This window comes from Fringilla coelebs, assembly GCF_963513975.1.
Source record: "Fringilla coelebs genome assembly, chromosome: 2".
Lineage (NCBI taxonomy): Eukaryota > Metazoa > Chordata > Aves > Passeriformes > Fringillidae > Fringilla > Fringilla coelebs.
Genome location: NC_140029.1, coordinates 11,680,810 through 11,705,500, shown reverse-complemented (window position 1 = coordinate 11,705,500; position 24,691 = coordinate 11,680,810). Strand labels below are relative to the sequence as shown.

Below are 24,691 nucleotides of genomic sequence, written 5' to 3'. Positions count from 1 at the left end.
TCATGTCTCCCGACACCACCTCAACACCTCAGGTTATCTACTTTAAGTAAGGAATGCTCCCAGGATGTGGAAACACATTAGAAAATGTTAATATTTATTAACACACACACCTAGAAGGAATGGCTAGGACACCCAGCTGCTAAACATCTGCGAACTCATGTCTAACAAAGGCCTGCAATTTGTAAGTGCACACAAAGTAATTTGCAGTTGCTGCTCCACCTGCTAAGAAATGCAGCAGACCCCGATGACAACTTTAGTGCAGATAGTACAGAGACAAACAGAGGAAATAAAAGTAACCTCTTTGCTTAGATGCAGTCTCCAGGCCAGAAGCTGCACAGTCTCATCAGCAGTGCTCGACCTCAACAAATTCCTGGTGAGCCAGGCAGTGTGGGCACTCAGTGCGTTCCACTGGCTGGCCAGATGGCAGCACAGAGCACACCCTTGTCTGCCCACACCCGTCTGGCTGCCCACGCTTTCAACAGCTCAATATTAAACAATATTTATTATTTAAGGGAAAAAAATTTGATGCCTCCATGTAATAGTACAAGCTCTGAATACAGTACAGCAGCCCTACAACTGAACTGTAATAAGCTGGCAGACAAAACCTGGAAGCCTGTTGTAGAAATCCTTACAAGGCACTATATTCCCAACTGCCAAGTAAAATAACTCATTTCATGTGAGTTTTGCACATTATTTTGCTTTGAAATAACACATTAAATATGGTAGTGTAATTAAGATGATGTCTTCAAGCACCATAAAGTTGACAACTTCTTAACCAACTGCATGATCACTGCAATTTAAGGGGACTCCAGCCAGGCATACCATAGCTCACCTGGTGCTACTGCTTTCCTGGACACTACCACCTAATACAGGCAGCTCCTCCCAGTATTATCTTTGAGCCACAAGCAACAGTTCTAGGCCTCCTCTTTCTTTTAAATTTCCACTCAGTCATAATTTTATTACCTTGAGGAGTAAAACACTTACTTCAAAAGAGAGGGAAAATTTCCTAATATGAATTTAAAATTCACCTACAGAAACCTTTGTGGAGTCTTAGCAGCAACCAGAACTCATTTACAAACTTTGGAGTGTCAGGGAGACCATAGGATTACTGATTCAGAAGAGCTTTCCTTTCCACTAACAAGTGCAGTGCATGCCAGTTACACCAAGAGGAGACACTATATTACAAACCTTATCACACATAATATTTTCAGGGAAAAGATTGCTGTTTCTTCTGTATCAGAGCATAGGATCCCACACTGGCTATTTCAGCTCTTTTTTCTAGTAGAGAGTAACTATTTATAATCAAGGTGGTATTAACAGAACATTCATTCACAACAGTGAGGAAAACAAGTTGTAGCCAGGATTACTGCACTTACAGAAAAATGTTCTGGTTTGAATTATAGACAGAAAAGTTAAATAACTAGAGCTGCTTCCTGCCAACACAGGAATAATTTAAAAAGAAGAAAACCTCACTCAATGCAGATTTGGTGATAATGCCTGTTTGTTGACCTACCTTTTTTATATGGCTTTGGTGGCACAACAGGACCAGGCTCTATGTTATCATAGAAGTTACATGTGGCTTTCGGATCAAAGTTTCCTGTTAGAAAAGAAAAAGAAAGTGTAACTTGAAGATTATTTAAATGCCTAAGCCAGTGACATGAACATCCAAAGGCTTCTTATTTTATACATCTTATTATGACATTATATCTTCGCATTTTCACAAGTTTTGTCACATATTTTTAGTTTTCTGTCAATCATAGTAATTTTTAGCGGGGCAATCCCATATTGAAAAATCAACTCCAGCTCAATATTTTGCATTGCTGTGAAAATATGTGAAATGTACATCTTCCTACAGGATACTTCCTTGATAAAAAAGGATTGTGCATCTCCTTATCTCTTTGATTCGATTTGAGACAAGTTTCTGCTACAAAAAACTTTTAAAAACCCTAGTAAATTTCTGTTTGCCAGCCTCTTGGTTGCAACTCATTGTTCAGTTCTCTATTACTTGGCCATAGCCTTTGCCAGCAAAAAGTTAAAATTTTAAGTGAAGGATCTTCACAAAGGAGTAATGTTTTTTAATATGCTCTTGGCAAAGTCATTTTATGTCACCACTTTCTTGCTAATGGAATTTAACTTGGCTAACAGAAGTATTAGCAAGCCAAGTTATTAGGTTGCAACTGAAAAAACGCACACTTTTTAGAGGCAAGTTGTCACTGCTAATATAAATTGAACTATAAAAACATGCCATATTAGAATCATAGGATCATTTAGGTTGGAGAAGACCTCAAAGATCATTGAGTCCAGCTGCTACCCCAGCACTGCCAAGTCAATCACTAACCTATGTCCCCAGGAGCTGCATCTATAGGTTTTTTAAATACCTCCAGGGATGGCAACTCCACCACTTTCCTAGGCAGCCTGTTCCAGTGCTTGACAACCCTTGCCCTGAAGACATTTTCCCTAACATCCAATCTAAACCTGCTCTGGTGCAACTTGAGGCTGTTTCCTCTCATCTGTCACTTGTAACCTGGGAGAAGAGACTCCACCTCACCACAGCCTCCTTTCACGTTATTGTAAAGAGCAATGAGGTCCTCCTGAGCCTCCTTTTCTCCAGGCTAAACACTCACAGCTGCCTCAGCCATTTCTCATGGGACTGACTCTCCAGAGAGGAACAATTTGTGCCCTGCTCCTGCTGCTGCACAATTGCTGATCCAGGCCAGGTGCCATGGGCCTCCCTGGGCACACCTGGATCAAGTTCAGCTGCTGCTCACCAGCATCCCCAGCTCCTTTTCCTCCAGACACATTTCCAGCCACTCTCTCCCCAGCCTATAGCTCTGCCTGGGGTGTTATGACACATTTGAACCTCATAAAATTGACCACGCCCCATTATCCAACCTGTCCAGAGCCCTCTGCAGAGCCTTCCTAACCTCCAGCAGACTAACATTTGTGACCATATCCAAATGATATTTCTTAAAAAGCATCAATTCAATACCTCTAGATTGAAGGAGATCAACTTCTTTCAGTGTACAGTCAACATTTATCTGGAGTTGTCTGTTGAGGCTTCTCAATCTGGTCATTTCCTCAGGCTAGAAAGAAACATCCCAAAATAGTAATTGGGGGAAAGTCAGCATCTTATTTGAAATAGAAAAAACATTGCTGTATCTTTGTTAATAGCTTTACTAAAAACTGAGTATAGGTAAGACACTGAAAGAAGCCCAACTGTTGGGCCCACTAGCCCTAACTCACTCGCCCTCAAAAAACATTCTATTGGTTACGTGAGGAGGAAAACAGACAAGTTGATATTAAAATTCATTAGTAAGATGACATAGCTGAGGTCGAGTTTATAAAACACATGTTACTAAATTCTGTATAAATGGATGACTTGCTACCTGAGTTTGCATCAAGATAATAAAAAACAGAATACAAACTGCAGCCCACATTGACTATTACTTGCTTATAACTGAATGAGGTCAAAAGTTTATTCATTTGCATCAACCCAAGGAGCTCCAAGAAGCCCAACCTTTTAGCTCGGTATATTTAAATCACTCAATGATGAAAGACTGCAATTATTTTTAACAGCATAATCAGTTATTTAAGTGCATATATTTGCATATCGTTAAGAAACCCTAAGTTACTGGAATGGAAAGCTTTCTTAATGCTAGCAGCATCAATCACTAACACATTTTATCCAAGGATACATTCCATCATCACAGTCACAAAATCACAGAATATTCAAGGTTGCAAGGAACCTCTGGAGATCATCCAGGACTTTCCATCCTAGAAGTTCACTAAGCCTGGCTTCCCCTTGGTGAATCTATGTGACTGCTGCTGACCACTTTCTTGTCCTTCATGTGCCTGGAAACAGTCAGCAGCATTAGCTGCTCAATCACTTTCCCAAGGATCAAAGTGAGGCTGACCAACCTGTAGTTCCCTGGGTCCCCCCCTTCTTGCAGACATCAGTGATATTTGCTCTCCTCTAGCCTTTGGGAACTTTCCCAAACACCATTAATGAACCAAAGTTTATCTGGAGTGGCCTTGCAATGACACCTGCCAGCTCCCTCAGCACTCACAGGTATCTCATCCAGGATTATGACCTCGTGTGTGATTGCTTTGGCCAAGAATACCCTGACCTGATTCTCTTCCATTAAGGATATACCTTCTTTGCTTCACACTTTGCCCACAGTCTCTGGGACCTGGAATTCCTAATGGACTGTAAAGACTGAACCAAGGAGTTCATTCAGTATCTCAAGCCTTTTCCATGTCCTTCATAACCATGCCCCCCAACTTGCTGAGCCCACATTTTCACTGGCCTTCCTGCTGTCACCTAGGTAGTAACAGAAGCCTTTCTTTTGGTCTTTGAAATCCTGTGCCAGATTCACCTCCAGCTGGTCTCTGGCTTTCCTAACCTCATTCTGGCACACTCAGTGCCTCTGCACTTCTCCCAGGTACATCTTTGCCAAATGCTGTCCTGGAACAGGTGAGACACAGAACAGCCGCAGCAGCTAAACAGCCAAGAGCCCTTCTTTGCTTTCCAGCCTGCACCTGTGTGCATTGTTTGTGTCAATACAGCCTGTAAGTCTGAGCTGATTTGCTTAACAACTACACATAGTGGAAGCTATTTTTCAGCCAGATGAATTCCCTTATCAGAGCCACACACATGTCAGGGCTAGAGTCACTTGCAGGTAGAAGTCACACAGATAAGAAGAATCAACAAGGAAAATAGGAGAGTTCCAACTATTTCAGGCAACACTGCCACTGAGAAGTTATTTGGCACACCTGCACATATCAAAAGAGAAATACTGTCTATGAGGAGCAACTATTCAAACAATAAAATAGCTTTTAAAAAACAAAAGGTAAACCTTCCTGCATGAACACCAAGCTCTATATGGCTAAGGCTAACTGAATAGACTTGGACATACTTTTATTGGTTGTTAAGAAACCCAGTATAAAAACACATGCATACAAGTGCATGTGCTTCTGAAGTTTTACTGAGAACACCAAGAAAACTGCACACATATCCATTTCATCAACTACAAGAATTAGCTTATGACAAGTCAAGTACTTAGTGTCCTCAAAGACTGAAGACTTTATACTCAGAATACTTTTTGAAGTATTCAAAAATACCCAGTATTTTTGAACAGTACCTTAGTTTCGTCAAAACACAAAAAATAAATGTGTATGTTGAATTAAAATACTAACAAATTGCTTACTGTGGGAATTGCAGTTGTACAGCTGACTCTCCGAAGCCGCCTCTGCATCAGATCATGCTCCATGCCATTCACTTCAGTCTTCAGGCGTTCAAGCTCTTCTTTCTCAAGCTTCAGTTCCTTTGCTAATCTCTCCATCCTTGCCCGTTGATGTAACAGCAAGGCTAATGTTTTACATAGAAGAAATAGTTACTAGCACATAAAAACCTGAACGCTGAATTCTTAACGTATGCATAAGATTCATGAGTGACCCTTCTGGAAATAAAAAAGTGATCACAGACATGCAACCAAATATCAGTGTGAAGATGCTTTCATGCCAAATGAACTACAATTTAGAACAAAGTTCTTCCAGAATAAAAACACATTTTATACAGTAACTTGAAGTTGTTATTACCATTTTGGTCAAAGCTTCTTTTTTTGCATTTGGTCTTTCTCATCTCAAAAATATAAAGGCACCTGTACAAGGAGACAGCTTCTCAGGATGAAACAGCAACCTAGTCATACTAATACTCTACTGACAAAAAAAAAAAAAATATACCAGAGGTAAGATCAGGAGGTAACACACACTTCATACCTGCAGCTCAACAGCAGCTGACACACCAGCCCTGAGACATCAGCCAAATGTCAGTCCCAAATTTGTTTTTTCATTGCTATTCTAAACTGTGGTATAACTTCTAAGTACTTTTAGCTTTTCAGGAAATATTGTAATCCTCAATACTGTAATTTCCTAAGGGTTCAGAGGGAAAACTATGGAGCTTCAACAAAAAACTACAGTATTCAGAAAATAAAGAGTTGAGTCAGCTCAGGTGCTTCAGATCTTAATTTTATGACAGATCAATTTCTCCAACCTCTCTCTGCTGTTGAGTCACTCCCTCATTTTCATCATGGTATTGAAATTTATGACTCTCAGTCACAAACTGCTGTTGGGCTCCCAGAGAATTAAAGAAAAGAATTGTGACTAGCTAGAAGATAATATTCAGCTTCATAAAGAAGAGTATTTCTCAGTATTTCATCATGGTGCAAAGCTGGCCAAGTCAGTGTGATGCTTAATCCTTTCTGATCAGGCTGGTTTTACCTGATTGAAGTCTGCTAGGACAGAGAAAAAGAAGATATTTGATGTGGGTATTCAGACAAACATGCTGCTCATATAACAATGTTCAAAGCAAGGACGCTGTAGAACCTGCAAAATGATGCTTCATGAAAAGTCACAGCCAGAACTTGCCCTTTCCTTCATTCCATCCAAAAAGGCAAAGGAAAAGCAAAGAATGCAAGAATATTAACATATGAGCTAAAAAGAATTAGAAAAATAAGTAACAACATGACAACTTACTGTAAAGGAAGAACGCCCCAACCTGTTAGAAGCAGATATCACCATTCCACACAAAAATGTAGCACTGTAATTTGGATTTTGTATGGATTCACCAATTCATGGCCAACAAATAAACACCAAAGAGCCTAGCCAAGAATAACACCAGGAGTTTTTACACTACAGGCACCAGAATTATTGAACAGAACTGTTCTCTAGTTTTTCAAGTAGCATAAGTCATGCAAGCAGGATTAAGAAAAAAAGTACAGATATCAGACTGAATGATTTTCCACTATTGTTACCAATCCCTGTCTCTGTGTGATTCCTTAACTTAACATGGTGTGACTACATTTCAGAGCTTCACATTATACCCTAGTACAACTCATCAAATATGACTCATGTTACAAAGAAGCAAAGTACAGAAACTAGAATGAAATTCTGATTAAACTTTTTACAATGGCTCACATTCCAGCAAAAATTAAACAAACTTGTTCCCTAAATTAAGCTGTTAAACATACTCTTTTCTAGGACTCCTTTGTGGTAGTAAAGATAAAATGTTTATTCTTCTATAATTTATTTCTATCAAAAGTTCAGAGTGCAGCAATAAAAAAAAGCTCTGGTTGGTATTGCTACAATTGCAAACACCCCAAAAAGCATATACGAATTGGTTTTATTTGGTTTGCTTTTCAGAGACACAAATCTAATGGAAGGCACAAAGGCAAAACCAGGTCTTACATTTCAGAACATGTTTTTCACAGCTATGTGCAGCTACTTGCATTTTTCTCACATCAATACAATCTCTACTGAAGCTGTAATAGTAACACTACCAAAGCACAAGGCCTCAGTTACAGACCTACTGGCATTCATTTTTACTGAAGAATTGGGTCTACAGAATTTCTAATTGGGTCTACAAGGGACAGAACAGCTTTGTTGATGAGTTAGAAGAGCTCAAAAGGGAGTAGGTGAAATAAGAAATCAAGAACTACAGAGCAGCACTATAAGCTCTCATTTCAGCTCTCTGAAGTAAAACAAAGGCTAGAAGGAGCAACAAAGGAATAGACTCTTCTTTCCAAACACAAATCCAGAAAATACCTGTTGCAGGTTAACATTCTGTCATTACCCAAATTACTGGTTTGAATGCTTACAGATTGATTCACTTGCTTAATTTTAAATGCTTCCAATCTACAAATCTTGGAGCAGATTGCTCCAAGAAAAGTAGTTTTCAGCTTAGGGTTAACTTCATTTTTTTTTTTTACTGAATTACCAAATTCTTCATTTATATATGGCATTAAAACTATGTTTTATCCCTGTGCAGCAGAACAGACATCCTAAAATTTGTCTGCCAATCTCCTCTTCCTCTTTGAAAACTTGAAGTGGAAGAAGTGAACTTTTAAGATCTTCAAAATAATTACATTTTATTACCTTTAAAAAATATTTGTATTGACAAAGTTTTTCTAGCTGCATTCTTATCTCTCTCTCTTCTCTTTCACTTAATATGCTTCAATCTAAACCAAATGTAGAAGCCACTGCTTCAGGTGTTCTAACACTTCAACAGGGAACAAATACAAAACATTATAAAAATCCACATGTAATTTTATGACCCAGTTCTTCAATGCAGAATTGACAAAACTGACCCCATAGTACACGAACAAACTACTTATCATTGTTAACTGCAGTGTTTTAAGAAAGTCCCCTGAAATGAGAAGTACAGCAACGTTAGGACCCTTAGAAATTCTTTATGTATTAGAGTGAAATTTGGCAGTATTTAAAAAAAAAAAAAAAAAAACCAGAAAAAACTGTCTGATTTTTGACACAGTTTCTATTTTTTTTTTCTGTACAGGTTCAAATATTGTCACTAAGCAGCAAAATCAAACTGAAAATGCATTTTACAACAACCACAATTTGCAGAGTGAAACATTTACCTTGAGTGTAAGCATAGTCGTCTGATCCAGAACTAGAACTTCTCTGATACTTATGGCTTCCTTTTTCTCCTCCAGATCCTGGGATTACAGAAATAGGCTGAATAGGTTCTGGTGCTGCAGAACGCTCTTCTTGGTCCACTAAATTTAAAAGATTCTCAGTCGGTGCTCGACCTACTGTGATTTTAAAAATGGTTGGGTTTGGCTGAGATACCATTACCCGAGGAGACTGTGTTGGTGCACCTGCAGGTCCAGCTGGTTGAGTGTAGGTAATATATACTGGATTAACACTAAATGGAGGTTTGGGTTGTCCCGACATACCTCTGGATGGAGAGCTTGAAGGAGGAGTAGTGGCTGCATACAGCGGGTGCTGGTTTCGTTGAGATGGTTGATTACTTATAGGTGAAGGGCTTCTGTTCATTGCAGTCCCGGGTCTTTGTGGTGGCTCAACTGTAATTTCTATTTTATTCATGGAACCTTTGGATAAACTAGGTCCAGCAAAAGGAGGAAGGTACGATACAGAGTGACCACCTTGCTTTTGAAAAGTCTGGGATGCTTGCTGATATGGATGGGGTGGGACAGTGGAAGGACTAGGAGGCATGAAAACATGTGAACTCTGGTGACTCAACTGAGGAGGTTGAACTTGGTGTTGAGGAGAGCCGAAGGGAGAGGGACACTGGGATGCCGGAGGTGATCGAAAAGCTGACTGAGGGATCTGGGGTTGTTTTGGAGAATACTGAGAAGGTTGGTAGTTCTGTTGATGTGGATATACAGGTAGAGGACGAGGAGTATAATGTGGAACTGGGCCCTGTGGCGATGAATGCCACTGTGTATTCTGAGGAGTCTGTCGTCCTGAAGAACTTTGAGATGTTTGTCTAATATAAATAGAGCCAGGAGTCCCATAAAGATTGCTTGGAATCTGTGGAAGAATTTGTAGAGCTCTGGGTACACTCTGTCCAGAGGGGAGGTTTTGTGATACTGTAACAGTAATGGGATTTGTACTGTACCGAGGTATGTGCATATACGTGGGAGGGCCTTGCATAGCAGATGTGTTCATTCCTGGTTGTATGGAAGATGGCTGTGGAGGTGGCTGTGGAGGAGGAGTAGCTGCATTTCTATTCTGGTCATTCACGAAAAATGGATTGTAACTAGGAGAAGCTGCCACAACAGCAGGAGCAGAATGTGGTTCTTGGACTAAGCAAATGAGCTGTTTACCTGCCGTGCGCTGCGGGTCAATGTGTCCATCGCTTGAGCTGTGTACCAGTGTACGACCACCATTAAGTTGAGCTCCATCCCCCGCGTGATAGCTGGTATGAGGATGAATACCCAGATTAATGTGCAAAAGGCTATTTCTATTCATTCTGGTGTCATCAGGGCTGTGGTACTCCATATACAAATATTTGCTGCTCTCCTGTGCGAGGGCTCGACAACAGGCATCGAGGTTGTTGTTGTTCTAGAAGCAAGAACAGACACCTATCACTACAGAGCAAAGAGCCAGCACTGTGTTCAACATTCAGCTGAGGCCACAACCAGGCCTAGCCTGGACACAGCTAGGAGTAATGTTTCACACACAGGTATTGTGAAATAAAGATGATACTTGCTACAGGGTATGCTAGTAATACATAGCTCACATTGCAGCTGGCAAAATGCTCCGGTAACACTAGTTACACGATGACATATCAAAAAAACACCAAGGCCAGTTTCGGGAAAGCAATGATTACAACTCTCTGCATGTTCTTCAAGGAAGTCTGTACAATTAACTACTTTTAATAACAACACAAATCAAAATAAACTAGATCAAAATTGCAAACTCTGAAAAAAGCAAAAAAAATGCAGATAACATTTCAGTGTTTAGCTGAGTGTTTACTGCTTTCACTTTCAGTTTACTGTTTACGTGACTATTTGTCTTCACCCTGAAGTTTAAAAACCCAACATTTTAAATCAGCTTTTATTGGCAGAACAGTATTTAATACCTTAATAATGAAGTCAAAAGTATTGCTTGAAGAAGTCCCAGGGATTCCATAAAGAACACTACAATTCCAACCAAATTTAAACTGCCTTTAAGAATTTCAAGCTTAGGGCTAAAAAAGGTTTATTCATACATCAGTGAGAAACCAAATAACCCTTTTAAATGTTTGATTTGTTCTGTGGTGCTGGCAGTTGAAATTATACAGACAATAAATTATGAATCAAATGAGAAATATAATGGGGAATTCCTTTTCCCTTCTTGCCCTTTCCACTAATTTTAGCTTAATGTAGTCTGCTAAAAGAACAACATAAATGATAGCTTTTCCAAATGAGTAAAATCACTAGAAAGCATTCCAGATGGTGGATTTATTTTTCTCCCCACTTTATCATGTAACAGCCTCCATCAGCTGTGGTTCAGATTTTAATTTAAACAGTAGCTAAAGAAAACAAATTTCACTTTAAGTTCAACTGAATCTGGCCCTTAGCACCCTAACTTTGTTAAACATGACCCAGAACTGCACCTTCTGTGACAGAGAGCACCTCCTTCCACGGCAAGTGTGTACATATTTATATATGCACATACACCCCTGCCTTCCTCAGTGTGCTAAAATTACCATTCTAAGGAATGGGCATTAATAATGGCTGCATTTCTATTTTAATCACTATCACTATATAAATTTGTATGCATATATTACATATATACACATGCTGCCTTGCAATACAATTTTCAACAACCTCTGGCTGAAAAGTCATGTTACATTTCTTTTCTCATGGACTATACCTAGTCAGTCTTAATACCAGATTGAGAATGATTTTCCCAAAATTTATATGATTTCACTATCAGATGAATTCACATATTCTATATCTTCTTATATGAAGAGTTACTACAAAACATGACAGAAGAGTGCAGCACTTTAATAGGAACAGCTCTCACTCTACAGATACTTCTCCCTGACAACCTCCCTTCATGCTGAGCTCTCCTTCTAGACATCATTGATCACTGGGAATATCCAGACATAGCACTAAAAATTTAAGACCAGAATATGTGGGAACCAGACCTTGTAATAACAACCAGCACCATAAGGCCAAGGCAGAAGTCTCAAAATGTGAACCACTACCATAGGCCACTTGCCAGCTAAACAGAACTTCTTGAACAGAGCCTTCAGTTTCCTTAGGTCACTTGGTCAGGGTGCAAGTAAAGAGAACACATACAGGACAGGCTCTGATCTGATTTTATCAGGGTATGGAATACATTTGTCATTTCAAAGGACCCTCAATTTTTGACAGGTCTAAAACTCCAAACTGAGTTAAATCTAGAGCATTTATTGCAAATGGTTATTAGAAATCAGCACATGCATCTTTAAAATATAAAGTGGGTTTGGAAACAAAATCTATACTTAAAAACATAACAAGTATTTGCTGGGCAAAGTTAACTAGCTATCCAGAATGCCATATAATAGAGACAGAACACCATATGCTTCTGCACCATTATGGGTTCTTTACTTTTATAAATTTAAAAATATCTATGACAAACACAGCTCATCAAAAGGCTTGTGTGCTTAACAGTACAGAAGATATGACTGTCAGGATAAGTAAAGCTTTAAATTGAATGACTTCCCCTGCTTTACATTTGTCTGAAAGCAATTAAGTTTTATTTGTATGATTCAGAAGACAAAATGCAAAAATTACAACCCCTATTCTAAGTAAACCTACTCACCTGCCAGGGACAGGCAGGATGCAAGTACAGCTTTCCAACCTCAGCTATGGATGGCCACACAAGGCACCAAACCAGATCTTGCATGTTTCTATTCCATTCCTGATTCCTCCCATTAACTGAAGGTATTCCCAGTTGACCACTACTTATTACATATGGTGACTTGTTATCATTTCCAATTTCTGATTTGAGACGAAGGTTGAAGGATGAAATGGAAAGGAAAAGGAGTGCAGAGAGAAGAACCACCACCTGACCTCGATAGAGAGAAGTACAACTAAACCTCTGGAGAGCCATGAGAAAAAGATACCATAAAGGGGGAAAACTGTCAGATTGCTAAATCCAGCTCCTTATCTTGGAAGTATCACTGTTTACTAAAACTTCCTCCAATATATCTACATTATGTATGTAGTCATCATCAGTTAACATCCCATTAGGCACTTTCTTTGTTATCCATATGCATACAGTCACAGGTCACACAGGCAATGAAAAACCATCAGGGCAAAATAACCTCCACAAACCTAAGTGAAGTATGACAGAATTTTTGTACCTAAAAGACAGAAATTCGAGTAGTGGAGGCTTACAACCTTTTAAAATAAAACCAGGAGAATGAAAATCTACGCTCCACATGTACTAATAAAAAGGGTTTTCATACTGAACTCATAGTTTGTGCCAAAATAAAATAGACTGTTCACCATACCTGAAGCATGCACTGAGACACCACCCCTTCAGGTATCTCAGGGAAACGCTGCCGGAGATCATGGAGTACCTGCACGTCAAGCTGCTGGCTGCCCTGCGCCATGCCAGATGGATGATGTTCCAGATTACCAGAGAACGGAAGTCAACAGGCCTTCCAATGATTGTGGTCTTCTGAGGCTTCTGGCATTTTCTGTAAGAAAGAAAACAATCTTTTAAGCCATCACAATTCTGTCCTTCCCAAACTGCTTGTGTAGAAAAACTACCATAATGCTTTTTAACTACCAAGAGAGACAACAGCTTAAACATAAGAGTGGGAATATTCATTTCTCAAATGGTAATATTAAAACACTTAAAATACCATAGGTATGTCTATATGGCATTGCACTGGAATGTGCTAGTTCAGGTCTTTACTCAGTCCCACTGTAGCACCATGTGTGACTTTAATTATTGTGACCTGCATAAAACAGAACCGTTATATATTTACTCCCAGTGAAATTCTGAACGGTCTGCAGAAAAGAATGAAGTTATTTCCAATTACAGATGTATTATTTACAATATACTAGAAATAACAGGCTGGAAAACAAAGTAGCTAGTCTATTAACAGGGTTCAAACTCTTTTGTCTTTACATCACTACAAATCCAAGAAGTCAGAAGCAGTTTTTGGGAAACCGAACAAGAATTAAAGAGAATTTAAAGAGCCCTTTGCAAGATTAGAGAAGCATCTACATAAGATTTTTGTGAAGCACCTGTTACATTCATACTAACATAATGAGTGACAAAAACCAAACCAAACAAAATCCCCTAAACCTCCTTCCATTTCAAAATTCTTGTATTCAACAACAAAAATATTCTACCTGAACTTCAATACCCAAGGACTACTGGAAGACAAATCAGTCTGAGTCAACAAACACTTTTTGCACTTGTGGCTCATGATCACAGCAGTAACCAAAAAGCAGCTGATGTGCTGCAAAGATTCACAAAAACTTTGCATGAGGTGTTGCATGACACAGCCCCTGTTACACATCTATCACTGCTAAGCTTCAAAAACCTTTCCAACAGTACTGCTCAGTGGAATTCTTAACTGCAGAGAATGCACTGCTGTGCTCAAAAAGAAAATGAAAATCAGATACCAGCAGAGCTGGTGTTTAATAATATATTATCTGCCCAAAGTCCCAAGTTTAAATCATGCTTATCTTGACCTCAGTGCAACTGTGAGTGGCACATGGCACAGGTGTTCAGTCAGCTTTTCATCTGTTAGTTCAACTTCCAGCAGCAGCCTCCAGCACCACAACAGACCAGCAAACGCACACATACCTCTAGGCACTAAAATTCCAACAGTTTCATCTGAAAGTTTCTTTATTCTCATAGGCAAGAAAAAAGATTATGTATCTTCAAAGAAAAGTGTCATGTTTAGGGTAAAAAAAAAACCCCTTTGGTTAAAGTTTTAGAGGTAAAAAAAGCAGCAGTCAAGTCCAGTCCACGATGTGTGACTCTGCACGTGGACAGCTCTCACCTGCGATCAGCATTCACTGAACACCACCTGTGCTCACAGAAAGGGTCCCTCTCTGTCCCATCTCATGTATTCCAGTACCCAGTATCACATCTGCCACGTCACACACTTTTTCAAGATAAATGAGACAAGTCTAAAGAACAGTGAGATATGTGAATTATCTTCCTGTGATCGCAATACACTCGTACATCACAATTCATTTCTGTTCACAGCAATGCTTTTTTTAAAAGGAAATGAAGCTTCCAGCAGAAAATTCCTGTCTACACTCACAACAGGTGATCTTTTATAAACCTATTGTTTTTGTAAATGACAAACAAACATTATACTCTGAAAGGCAGAGCATCACAAGAATACTCAAAGAAAACCTGACAGCAATCAAGCTCTATGTGTTTCTAGACAACTCTCCTTATCCCAGGAGGCAAAGGCTGAAATGCAGTAATGAAGGAGTACCCTAACAGAATAAATTGCAGTTAAAACTTCTGTGGAATAACAGATGATGGCATCTGAAACAGGAGCTAATAATTATGAAAATTTCATTTGCACGGACAAGAGCCTTTGCATCATTTCTCTTAAAATAAAAGCTTAAATGTAACATGGGTGACTGTAAATGTAACGTGGAGATCCACATTAGAAGATCCATCAAGATATTCAATGTTTTTCTACTACAGTTTTAAAACAATAGAAGTTAACTTTTTGTTTTCTAACATTACCCAAATATGCGTGGTGAGTAGAGGTATAATACAAAGTAACTGGCAGTTACTGGCCAACTATGAATTTCATCAAACGTCTAAACACAATGGGTAACAAAGTTCCATTTTTATTTTGAGGAGTTGAAGCTTCCAGCCTTTACACTGACACAGATAGCCTTAAAAAGCCTACAAGAGACTCAAAATGCCTATTGGGGAGCATGAACAAACACACAATCATTCTGAAGTCCCTGGATTACCCTGTTAAGCTACTGTGAAAATTTGCTGGGTTTTTTTTCCCCCTAGCCAACACCACAAAATTTACTATTGTCATTATGTACAAGCCCAGCCTATTGTCCAGCATTTTGTTCAGCTTATTCTACTTGACCTGACTACAACTGACTGCACATTTTCCACTCCAAGCAGGCACGAACTGGCTGGAATACAATACCCACTTCCCATGTTGCTCCACAGCACACGGCAGGCAGAGAACCAAGTTATTCAGAGAGCCAAGGGCTTACAGCAAAGGCTACACAGCTGAGATGCTTAGACAAGAACTCCTGCTGAGCCACAACACACTAGGAAAGCAATTCTTCAAAGACTCTCTTCGACAGCATTCATAGGCTAAGGGACATACTGAGATGCCTTACATGATCAACCTCGTAATTACTGAAAGTTCAATGCATCAAAACCCAACCCAAAGTCAAAATGAAAACAAGATGTTTCATCTGTAGCTTTTAGGAAGGAGTTGAGAGTACCAAAACTCTAGATGAAAAGTATCTCATGAAGATGGACTAAAATAACAGTGCTAAATACATGGCAGTTTAATGGCAAAACCACAGCATATTGTCACAGAATTGGTCCCGCTGTGTTAACAAGCAGAGCTAACCTCAGGAGCCACTCAGTAAATCTCAGGGATTAAGCAAACCATGACTCAAGTCCTAAAGAAATAGAATAATTTGCCTTTTCACACCTTTTACATGCCCAAATGATATGTACATTTAATCTTTTCCTTAAGCCATTTGTGTATGAGTTAAGAAAACAACCAACAGTTCCATCAATCAACTGATGCCTCTCTTCTGAAAGAGTAAATAAAAAAGCAGAACTACTACAGTTCTTGATCCTCCCCAAGATCTGTTCAAATACACAGAGAAGGAAATCTATTCTGCTACTGTCATTTCTGAAGCACTAAATCAATTTAAATAAAGACACCTAAACCACCAGGAAAAAGGTCCAATTGAAACTAAAGTATGTCAATAAATACCAATTATGTCAACACTATCTGAAAATGTATAAATTATATACTGGTATGCACTTATACAATTATTATGTATGGAACAATTAAGTAATTCCTGAGTGAACTTCCAGAAAACAGGCTACCTGGAAGACACTTTCTTAGGACTTAATAATTTAAATTTAATTGTTAAGAGTTTTATAACAATTGATGGGTATTGAAGAGTAAGAAGAAAAAAACTGAGAGGCAGAACACAAAAATAAAAAATCAGCTTACAGGATCATAAATATACTGGGGTCAGAAGCTACCCACAAGGAATATCAAAGTCCAGCTCCTTGCCCTGCACAGGGCAGCCCCAAGAATTATACTGTGCCTGAGAGCACTGTCCAAACACTTCTTGAACTCTGTCAGGCTTGGTGCTGTGACCACCTACCTCCCTGTTCCAGTGGCCAACCACCCTCTGGGGGAAGAACCTTTTCCTGATACCCTACCTAAACCTCTGTGACACAGCTTCAGGCCATTCCCTCTGGTCCTGTCACTGTCACCACAGAGCAGAGATCAGTGCCTGCCCCTCCTCTTCCCCTCATGAAGAAGTTGTGACTGCAGTGAGGTCTCCCCTCAGTCTCCTCCAGGCCAAGCAAGCCCAGTGCCCTCAGCTGCTCCTCCAGACCCTTCACCACCCTCACAGCCTCCTTGGTAGTTACAACTCACATAAAACTGAACAGCTTTCTCCACCTTTCTTCTCACCCTCAGTCAACTCAACTGTAATAACTCGACCTGTTAAAACAATATAAAAACTAAACCAGAGACTTTTTATTAGTTAACAAGCTTTCTCTGCACAATGCATACCCACTGAACATCACACCATTGTGTAAAGGAAGATGAAAAGGTAAAAAGGAGAAAAGGACGCAAGACCAAGAACACCACACCACCTCCCTCAGCACATGTCAGTCATCTAATCTGTTAAAGCCATGACAAGTGGACACCTTCACCTAAAGCAGATTTATAACAAAAGCAAAAGCTGTTCTTGTATACACAGCAGTAAATCAGGATGGGGATTTTACCATGTGCTGTCAATACTGGAGTTAACAGAGACCATGGTGTGGCACTGCAAGAAAGCTGCCTGTCAGCTGAGCCCCAAAGCTACCACCAGATACCAGGGCAAAACTGAAACCACACTTCAAACTCCCCATCACTTACTCAATGTGAAATACTAAGCAATACTAACATTATCCTCTACAAAAGCTCTCTCTGAAAACTGTGACAGACCAACTGATTACAGGCAGCAGCTCTTTATCACCAGAATGATTCCAGCCCCTACATCTCTGCTGACACACTGGTTAAATGTTTCCAAAGGCTAGGATACTGTCCATATACTGCTTGCCAACAGTAACACATGAGAACACAAGAGACTAATTAGCTCAGACAACATATTTAGAAAGCACTTTATTAGATTGAGTATCAGTATCCTTGGGGTTTTAGCTACTTCTGTAGTTTTAACAAATAACAATGATTTTGCCATACTGCATGATCACATCCCAATTCCACTTCTGTATTTCAGTACTCAAGTAGATGTTAAGGTGTATAATTATTGTGGTACTTCCTACCGTGACTGAAAACAGAAAAGCTGTTGAAGAGCAACATTTTTTTAAATCAGCTTGCATAGAACCATGACACTTAAGATTAAAGTTATAAATTCAAGCTGAATTGCTTCGCACAAAGGATTAACTATGCCAAAACGTGGTTTTTAACATCCCATCTCACACATACCTATTATTTAACAGGCATCAATTATAGCCTTGTAAACATGCCCAGCATCTGACCTGGCTGCAGATGCAATCATGTAATCCCACCTCTAATCCTTGAGCAGCCTCTGGAACCACTGTTACCTTAAATTCAAAGGTTCCTGCCTGCAGTAGAAAATTACATTGGCTGCAATTCTTAAAAATTCTAATACTGAAAAGGAAGACATAATTCCAATAGTGAAAAGTAAGAACACAGGTTTGTACACTAAGTTTTCATTTCTTTAACTATTCAAATAAGCAAAAGCAATTAACTCCTCCCACAAGTGTCACAACACTTACAGCAATCCAGCTAAAACATTGGATTGCTCTTCCAGCAAAGGCAGGCAAATGATTTTATGGTAATGTGACACCTTCACAAAAACTTGCTAGCTAGAAGACCTTAAAATCTCAGAAATACAAGAAACTAAAGTGTTTTAACAGTGCCAAGAGCAATTTTTCCTTACAACCATCTTCAGTCACACACTCACTGTATAAACATGATTTAAGAGAAACCCCAAAGTTTATTTTTCGCTTCAACTGTCCAGCTAAAATAATTTTTAGGATTATATATATAGCTAGGCACAACTTTTCCACCTCAGAAATTAGAATGCCTATTTGTTAAGAGAAGTTTTCTTTATTTACAGGGTTATACTTCCCACATCTTTGGGACTGTATTGCTTCACACAGTAGGACAGACACAACAGAACTTTTAAGACATTTTGTCAGTTCACACAGACTTATAAAGGTCAACAAAGCAAAATACAAGCAGTCAATGTTTAAAGTTGAGCTCAGCATGCTGCTGACACTGTTCTGAATGACTGGCTAAGTCAGTAAAACCACAGCTTCATGGTTTGGCAAGCTGTCTTCTGATGAACAGTCATTCACTTGTGTAAAAGATCATAAAACCTCTGGATGTTAGCAATGCAATGTGAAGCACAAAAAAGAGGTATATGGTAGAATGAAACTAAAAATAAAGCTGACAAGCTATCTCTGTTGACCAATTGATCTCTTATGGTAAAGTTATACAAGCTCTCCTGATAATTCCATATCCCTGTCCATTTATCCATACAACAGTTACCCAGATGTGTCATGTGATGGCCTAGAACAGCTCAGAGTACTGAAATGGAATGTTAATCATTAAAGTCAGCATGATTAGAATACTATCATGGATGAAAAAGGAGTGTAGAGCAACAAAATAATTCCTTCACTTGTTTGGTTTTTCCCCCCAGGAGCTTAAACTTAAGCAGTGATCAGTTTTGTCCATGTCTGAAACTCTTCCCACAGACTCTATGAATGAGTAAAACTGTGATACAGTGTGGTGTGCCTGTATCACACAAAAACAACATATAACTCTGAGGTAACAGAAACCTGGACAGAAGAAACCCATTTCTGGCCCAACAGTGACACTGCTTAAAAACATGACTGAAGCATAAAAGGGTTTAATCTGTAATTAACAAGCATGTTAATTACAGAGGTTGTTACAAAAATTCAAAAAATCATTATCAATCACTGTTCCCTCTTAAGCATGTGTTTTGTATTTTTTTGTATGCCTTAGTATTTGCTTTGCTTTTCCCCCTTTAATTACACTCTGCCATCCTTATGGGCCATTAACACTGAAATGAACTTTTGTTTAGTATATGGACAGTATCCTGGCCTTTGGAAACATTTAACCAGGGCATCAGGAGAGATGTACCGGGTGGAAACAGAAAACAGTTACTGTTTTCTCTCTTCCATCTACATCACAGAATTATTAAGGTTGGAAGAGACTTTCAAGATCATCAAGTGTAACCTCTGACTGAATACGGCCATGCCCACTAAACTGTATCACTGAGTGCTACTAATTTTCTGAACACTTTCGGGGATGGTGACTCCACCCTTCCCGGGGCAGCCTGTTCCCATGTTTAGCCACTTTTTCAGCAAATAAATTTTTCCTGATATCCAACCTGAACCTCCCCTGGCACAACTTGAGGCCAGTTCCCTTTGTTCTACATCTAACTTATCTGGGAGAAGATACAAACCTCCACCTGGTCACAACCTCCTTACAGGCAGGCAAAGCAAGCAATAAGGTCACCCCTGAGGCCTCCTCTCCAGGCTAAACCTGGCTCCCCCACAGCTGCTCCTGAGAATTGTGTTCCAGACCCTTCATCACCTCCACTGCCCTTCTCTGGACATGCTCCAGCACCTCAAAGTCCTTGCAATGAGGGATCCAAAACTTGAATTTTCCAACAAAACATTTATATAGAGACGTTATTTATTTAATTGCTTTGGAAGCAGAAGGGGTGAAACTCATCCCTATCCCATATACAAGTCAAACCTCCACAAAGCAGAATTTACTTTTAATAACTACATTACACTGGGAAATAGTAAAACCTGAATTATAATAAGAAGATTACTTAACTGGAACAACGATACTTCTTTTTCGCAAGTAGCTAAGAGGTTCTTGGCTAGTAATTCCTCTACAGAGGAAGTCACAGCACAGTCTGGTTGTGATAAGACCCTCAAAGGTCACCCCAGTTCCAAAGCCCTGTTGAGGGGGCACTAGACCAGGTTGCTCAAAGGCCTGTCCAGCATGGCCTGCAACACTGCCAACAACGGAGCGTCACCTGTTTGAGCAGACTGTTAGAGTGCCCCACCACCCTCATCAGAAATGCCTTCCTTATGTCCAATCTAAACCTACTGTATTCCTGCTTAAAATCACTGCCCCTCATCCTGTCATGACAGACCTTGGCAAGAAGTCTCCCCTAATCTTTCCTCTAAGCCTCTCATACACTGAGAAGCTGCACCACAGTAGTAAATACTTTGAAGGAACTGCTGGTTCCCTCACTCCAGTGAGCAAGTGGAAGCAGCTCTCACTACAGAGCAAAGTTACAAAAGAGAAAGTTTCCAAGGCAGGGGGATAGCTCAGGAATGATGCTACTATGCCACAAATATCAGCTTCCAGAAGGGCTCTGCCGAACACAAGGCACAACTACAAGTTGCAAATGCAAGTGAGTCTGTACAGCTCACAGACAATCCTGAGGTTAGCACAAGTATCATGACTGAACCCAAAGCTGTGAGAACTTTTCTTAGGAGGACATATGATCTACGATTTCTGACTGAACACCTGTGAAATGAGGCTGTGGCTGGGAAAAATCCTGCAGGGAACAGTACACTGTCAGATTTCCTAATTCATCAACTTCTGTGTTGGCCCTGATAAAAGCAGTGATGCAAAATTTTTTGGTAGTGATATCCTATTCTGGGAATCAAAGGATATAAGAAAATGCAAAACCGAGTATATACTAAAAAGCATTGGAGAAGGTCTACTATAAATCCATGGATCACAAACTTCATATTTTTCTTCATTTTTAAGTACAGTCTTTGATTCATATTTCCAAGTTTAGCAACTACTAGAAGCTGAGGTTTATACAGGAAAGAACAGAGCTAACAAAGTGCAAAAGTTCTGGACTATTGTTTCATACACAATCTGTTTGAGAAAGTGAGCTTCCTTCTCAGAAGTTTGAGATTAATACTTCTCAAAGAAGCAATGTCTCCAAATACCATGGACACTGAGTTATCTGCAGAGCACCAGTCTGAATCTTGACCAGCACAAAAGGAATTCAATACTGTTCCAGGCTGAGATGCTTAGTAACTCCTACACAAGGTGATTCTCAGCATTAACTCCTATTCCTACATGACAAATTCATTGCTACGTACTGAATTCACTTGTAAAATATTTGGAACAGGCTTTGTTCTTTGGGTATATTTACAAGTCAAAACACAAGTCTCTCCACAAGATACTTCTACAAAATGAATCACTGCAAGTACTTTTGCAGGACTTCAGATCAGTAAGAATTCACTAAAGCCAGAAGTTGCAAAAAGTCTCAAGACAGAAATAATTTTAAAAAAACCCAAACAACCAACCCACCAAATTTGGATTACTCACACTGAACTTGTAAAATTTTGGTGTTATCTACACTCATAAATCAGCTGTTACACGTTTCAATGGCTAGTCAGAAAATTAGCCTAAATGTGCCCCTCACTTTTCTTTACTCTTTGACTTGGGCTTCTCTCTATTAAAAATGACTGCTCTAAACAAACAAATTGTTATCAATAAATATGAAAGAGGCTCCATTTGCAGAGTAAAAGCTGATTGTCTAAGCCTGCAGATACTTCTATAAAAGGCACACCAATGCACTCCACACATTCAGAGCTATACTATTTGAATTTTTAACCAGTTTTTTTACTTGGGTGCCTCAGAAAACAATTTTATGAAAAAAGCCTGGCCATCCTCTCACAGTGAGCTGAAGCTGTGCAATAACTACAGAATTTAAATTCACTTAATCATGCTGCAATCCAGCAATAGGATGAGCTATAATAACATAAAATTTGAAAAATAAAATCTAATTGCTTATGCTACCACAGAAAATTTCATCTATTTGAATTAACACTTGAAGTATTAGAACTAAGCAACTACCAAGGAAGAAAGAAGAGGACAAAAGTTCTAAATCAACTGTTTAAATATCAGGTATCCTGCTTCTGAAACACCAGTAAGATTTTTGTGATGGCTTGCCATAATAGTGTTGCAAACAACAGTTTAAAATAAACAGACCAGACATGTTTCTCTGTTAAGTCTCTGATTAATTCTTCTATGACAAATCTTGAAAATACTCTATATTCAATACACTGAACCAAAGCTTTCTGCTTTGTTGATAACTGCATATATGGAAAAGCTTTACAGGATGCTGACAAATTCTGTAACACACCCCGTCTTAAACATTTACATTTTTCTGCATCATTGAGAAAATGATCACAAAGTATATTTATACCTTAAAGTAGAAGTATTCCTTTTCCTGCAGAAACAGGAGAGACTGTAATTGCCACTAATTTCAAGTTAAGTGACCTGTGTAACTTTATTAGCAGCCCATGTAAGTGACATCTCTGCAAAAAGCAACATCAATTGCAGTGTCTGCACACTGCATTCCCTACATTTCTACACCCAGTATGGCCAGTACAGAAAGAAGAAAATGGCATTGGGAAGCACAACATTCAACACTCTCTGGCTTGATGACCACCACCCTCTCCTCACTTTGGCCATCAAAACTGGAAGAAAAACCCTAGATTGGAAAGAAGTGGAATAAGGGGATGACAGAACCACTTTTCAGGATCCCCAGCAAACACAAATTGATGGAGGACATGACTCTTCACATATGAAACTGAGGAGGGAAGCAGACAAGCACATATAAACAGGAACAAAAAGGGAGAAAGCTGACAGAGAAAAAAAACAACAGGAGTCAATACAGAACAACAGTACAGAAAAATATGAACCATACTCACTACAACAGAAAACATCAACTTCCATTTCTAAAGTTTAGAATTAAACTTTGGTGGCCTGACTGTGTAAATTTCTTTGACATGAATAATTGCTATAAAATACGATGAACAAGTTACACAGTGTGCCTGTCTTTTCTATCATTCCAGAAGAAATTGTTAACATAAGGAAATCTAACATGGACCTTGCTGATTCTGTGGTATCTTCTGACAAGTCCTTGCACGAATACCTGCTCATGGGAGTATTGCAAGACAGTCATATAAAGAGGTTACACACCACGTTATATTAATGTTACTTTTGTTTACTGCAATGTAACATATTGACACATGATCACACCTGTACATGTAGAGGCCTCGACTATGTGCCATAGTCAGGAACTGCTGTGCCCAATATCCTTGGGTTGTAAAGTAAAAAATTATCAGCCAACAACATAAATACATACAGACATGCATGTGTATGAGCTATATATGTATATATACAGATGTCATATACACCTTAGATTATGCTTTTTACACCTTTTTTTTTCTTCTTCTTTTTGCTTTTAGGGGCAGAGAGGGAAGAATACCTTAAACTCAGATTGTTGTTTCTACAACAGACAGTTTCTGCAACATCAGACCACAACCATCTTCTATAAACATTATTTTATCTCAGCCCCAGATGGACTTTCTGGGGAGATGTGCCTTAGATACTACATGATGCAGACATTTTAAAATGCTTTCTTTCTACACTAACTTCAGCATTCTCTATTAAAAAAATACTAATGGGATACAGAAAAAAAAAAAAAAAGTCTGGTGAAAAGAAAGCTGTTTCCCCTCTTTCCATAAGCTTTCCATATGTTTCATCTGTTGCAACAAGAAGCATTGGTAAGTAAGGTAGTGTTTAATCAACACTCAGATAAAGCTGTAGCTGTCCTGTCTATGGAAGTGATTGAATGGCAAATCTCTATAAGGAAGTTTCAATATTATTTCAGATTCACTTGTTTTTATCATCTTGGCCTGAAATGGAACAAGCCAAAAGAGATAACGGAAAGAGCAGAATATGAATACAGTTGTTCATCCTAAAATGCATTCCTGCCAAAATTCTTGTATAGCTTCAGACCTTGAAGAATATCCAGTATCTTAATGAAAGCTTTAGAGTATCCTCTTCCTATACAGAGCTTCAAACCAGGTGGGTTTAACACCTGAGAAAGTACAGATAACAGCTGAAAAATTGCAGTCACCTACACTAAACCTTTTCATGAACAAAATTAATTTCTGGTAGTCACAGAATTGGTTGGGTCAGAAGGGATTTTAAAGATAAGCTAAATCAAAACCCACTGCCATGGGCAGTGACACCTTTTCAATATATTTATACACGCATGTG

The 24,691-nt window shown here is 39.1% G+C and overlaps 1 protein-coding gene across 2 annotated transcripts in view; it reads right to left on the bottom strand.

Moving 5' to 3' along the window:
• Positions 1-24,691, bottom strand: part of TAB3 (TGF-beta activated kinase 1 (MAP3K7) binding protein 3) — a 43,834-nt gene that overhangs the window by 5,122 nt on the left and 14,021 nt on the right. Inside the window, exons 2-7 of one of the 2 annotated variants that reach the window (XM_084201204.1) lie at positions 12,809-12,997; positions 8,751-9,882; positions 8,433-8,570; positions 5,208-5,368; positions 2,990-3,083; positions 1,514-1,597 (exon numbers count right to left, since the gene is read on the bottom strand). In XM_084201204.1, coding sequence (XP_084057330.1) covers positions 1,514-1,597; positions 2,990-3,083; positions 5,208-5,368; positions 8,433-8,570; positions 8,751-9,882; positions 12,809-12,910 — 1,711 coding nt within the window. In that variant the 5' untranslated portion in view covers positions 12,911-12,997. Of the gene's footprint in view, positions 1-1,513; positions 1,598-2,989; positions 3,084-5,207; positions 5,369-8,432; positions 9,883-12,808; positions 12,998-24,691 lie in introns of both variants that reach the window. The other variant, XM_084201203.1, reaches the window with a different exon arrangement.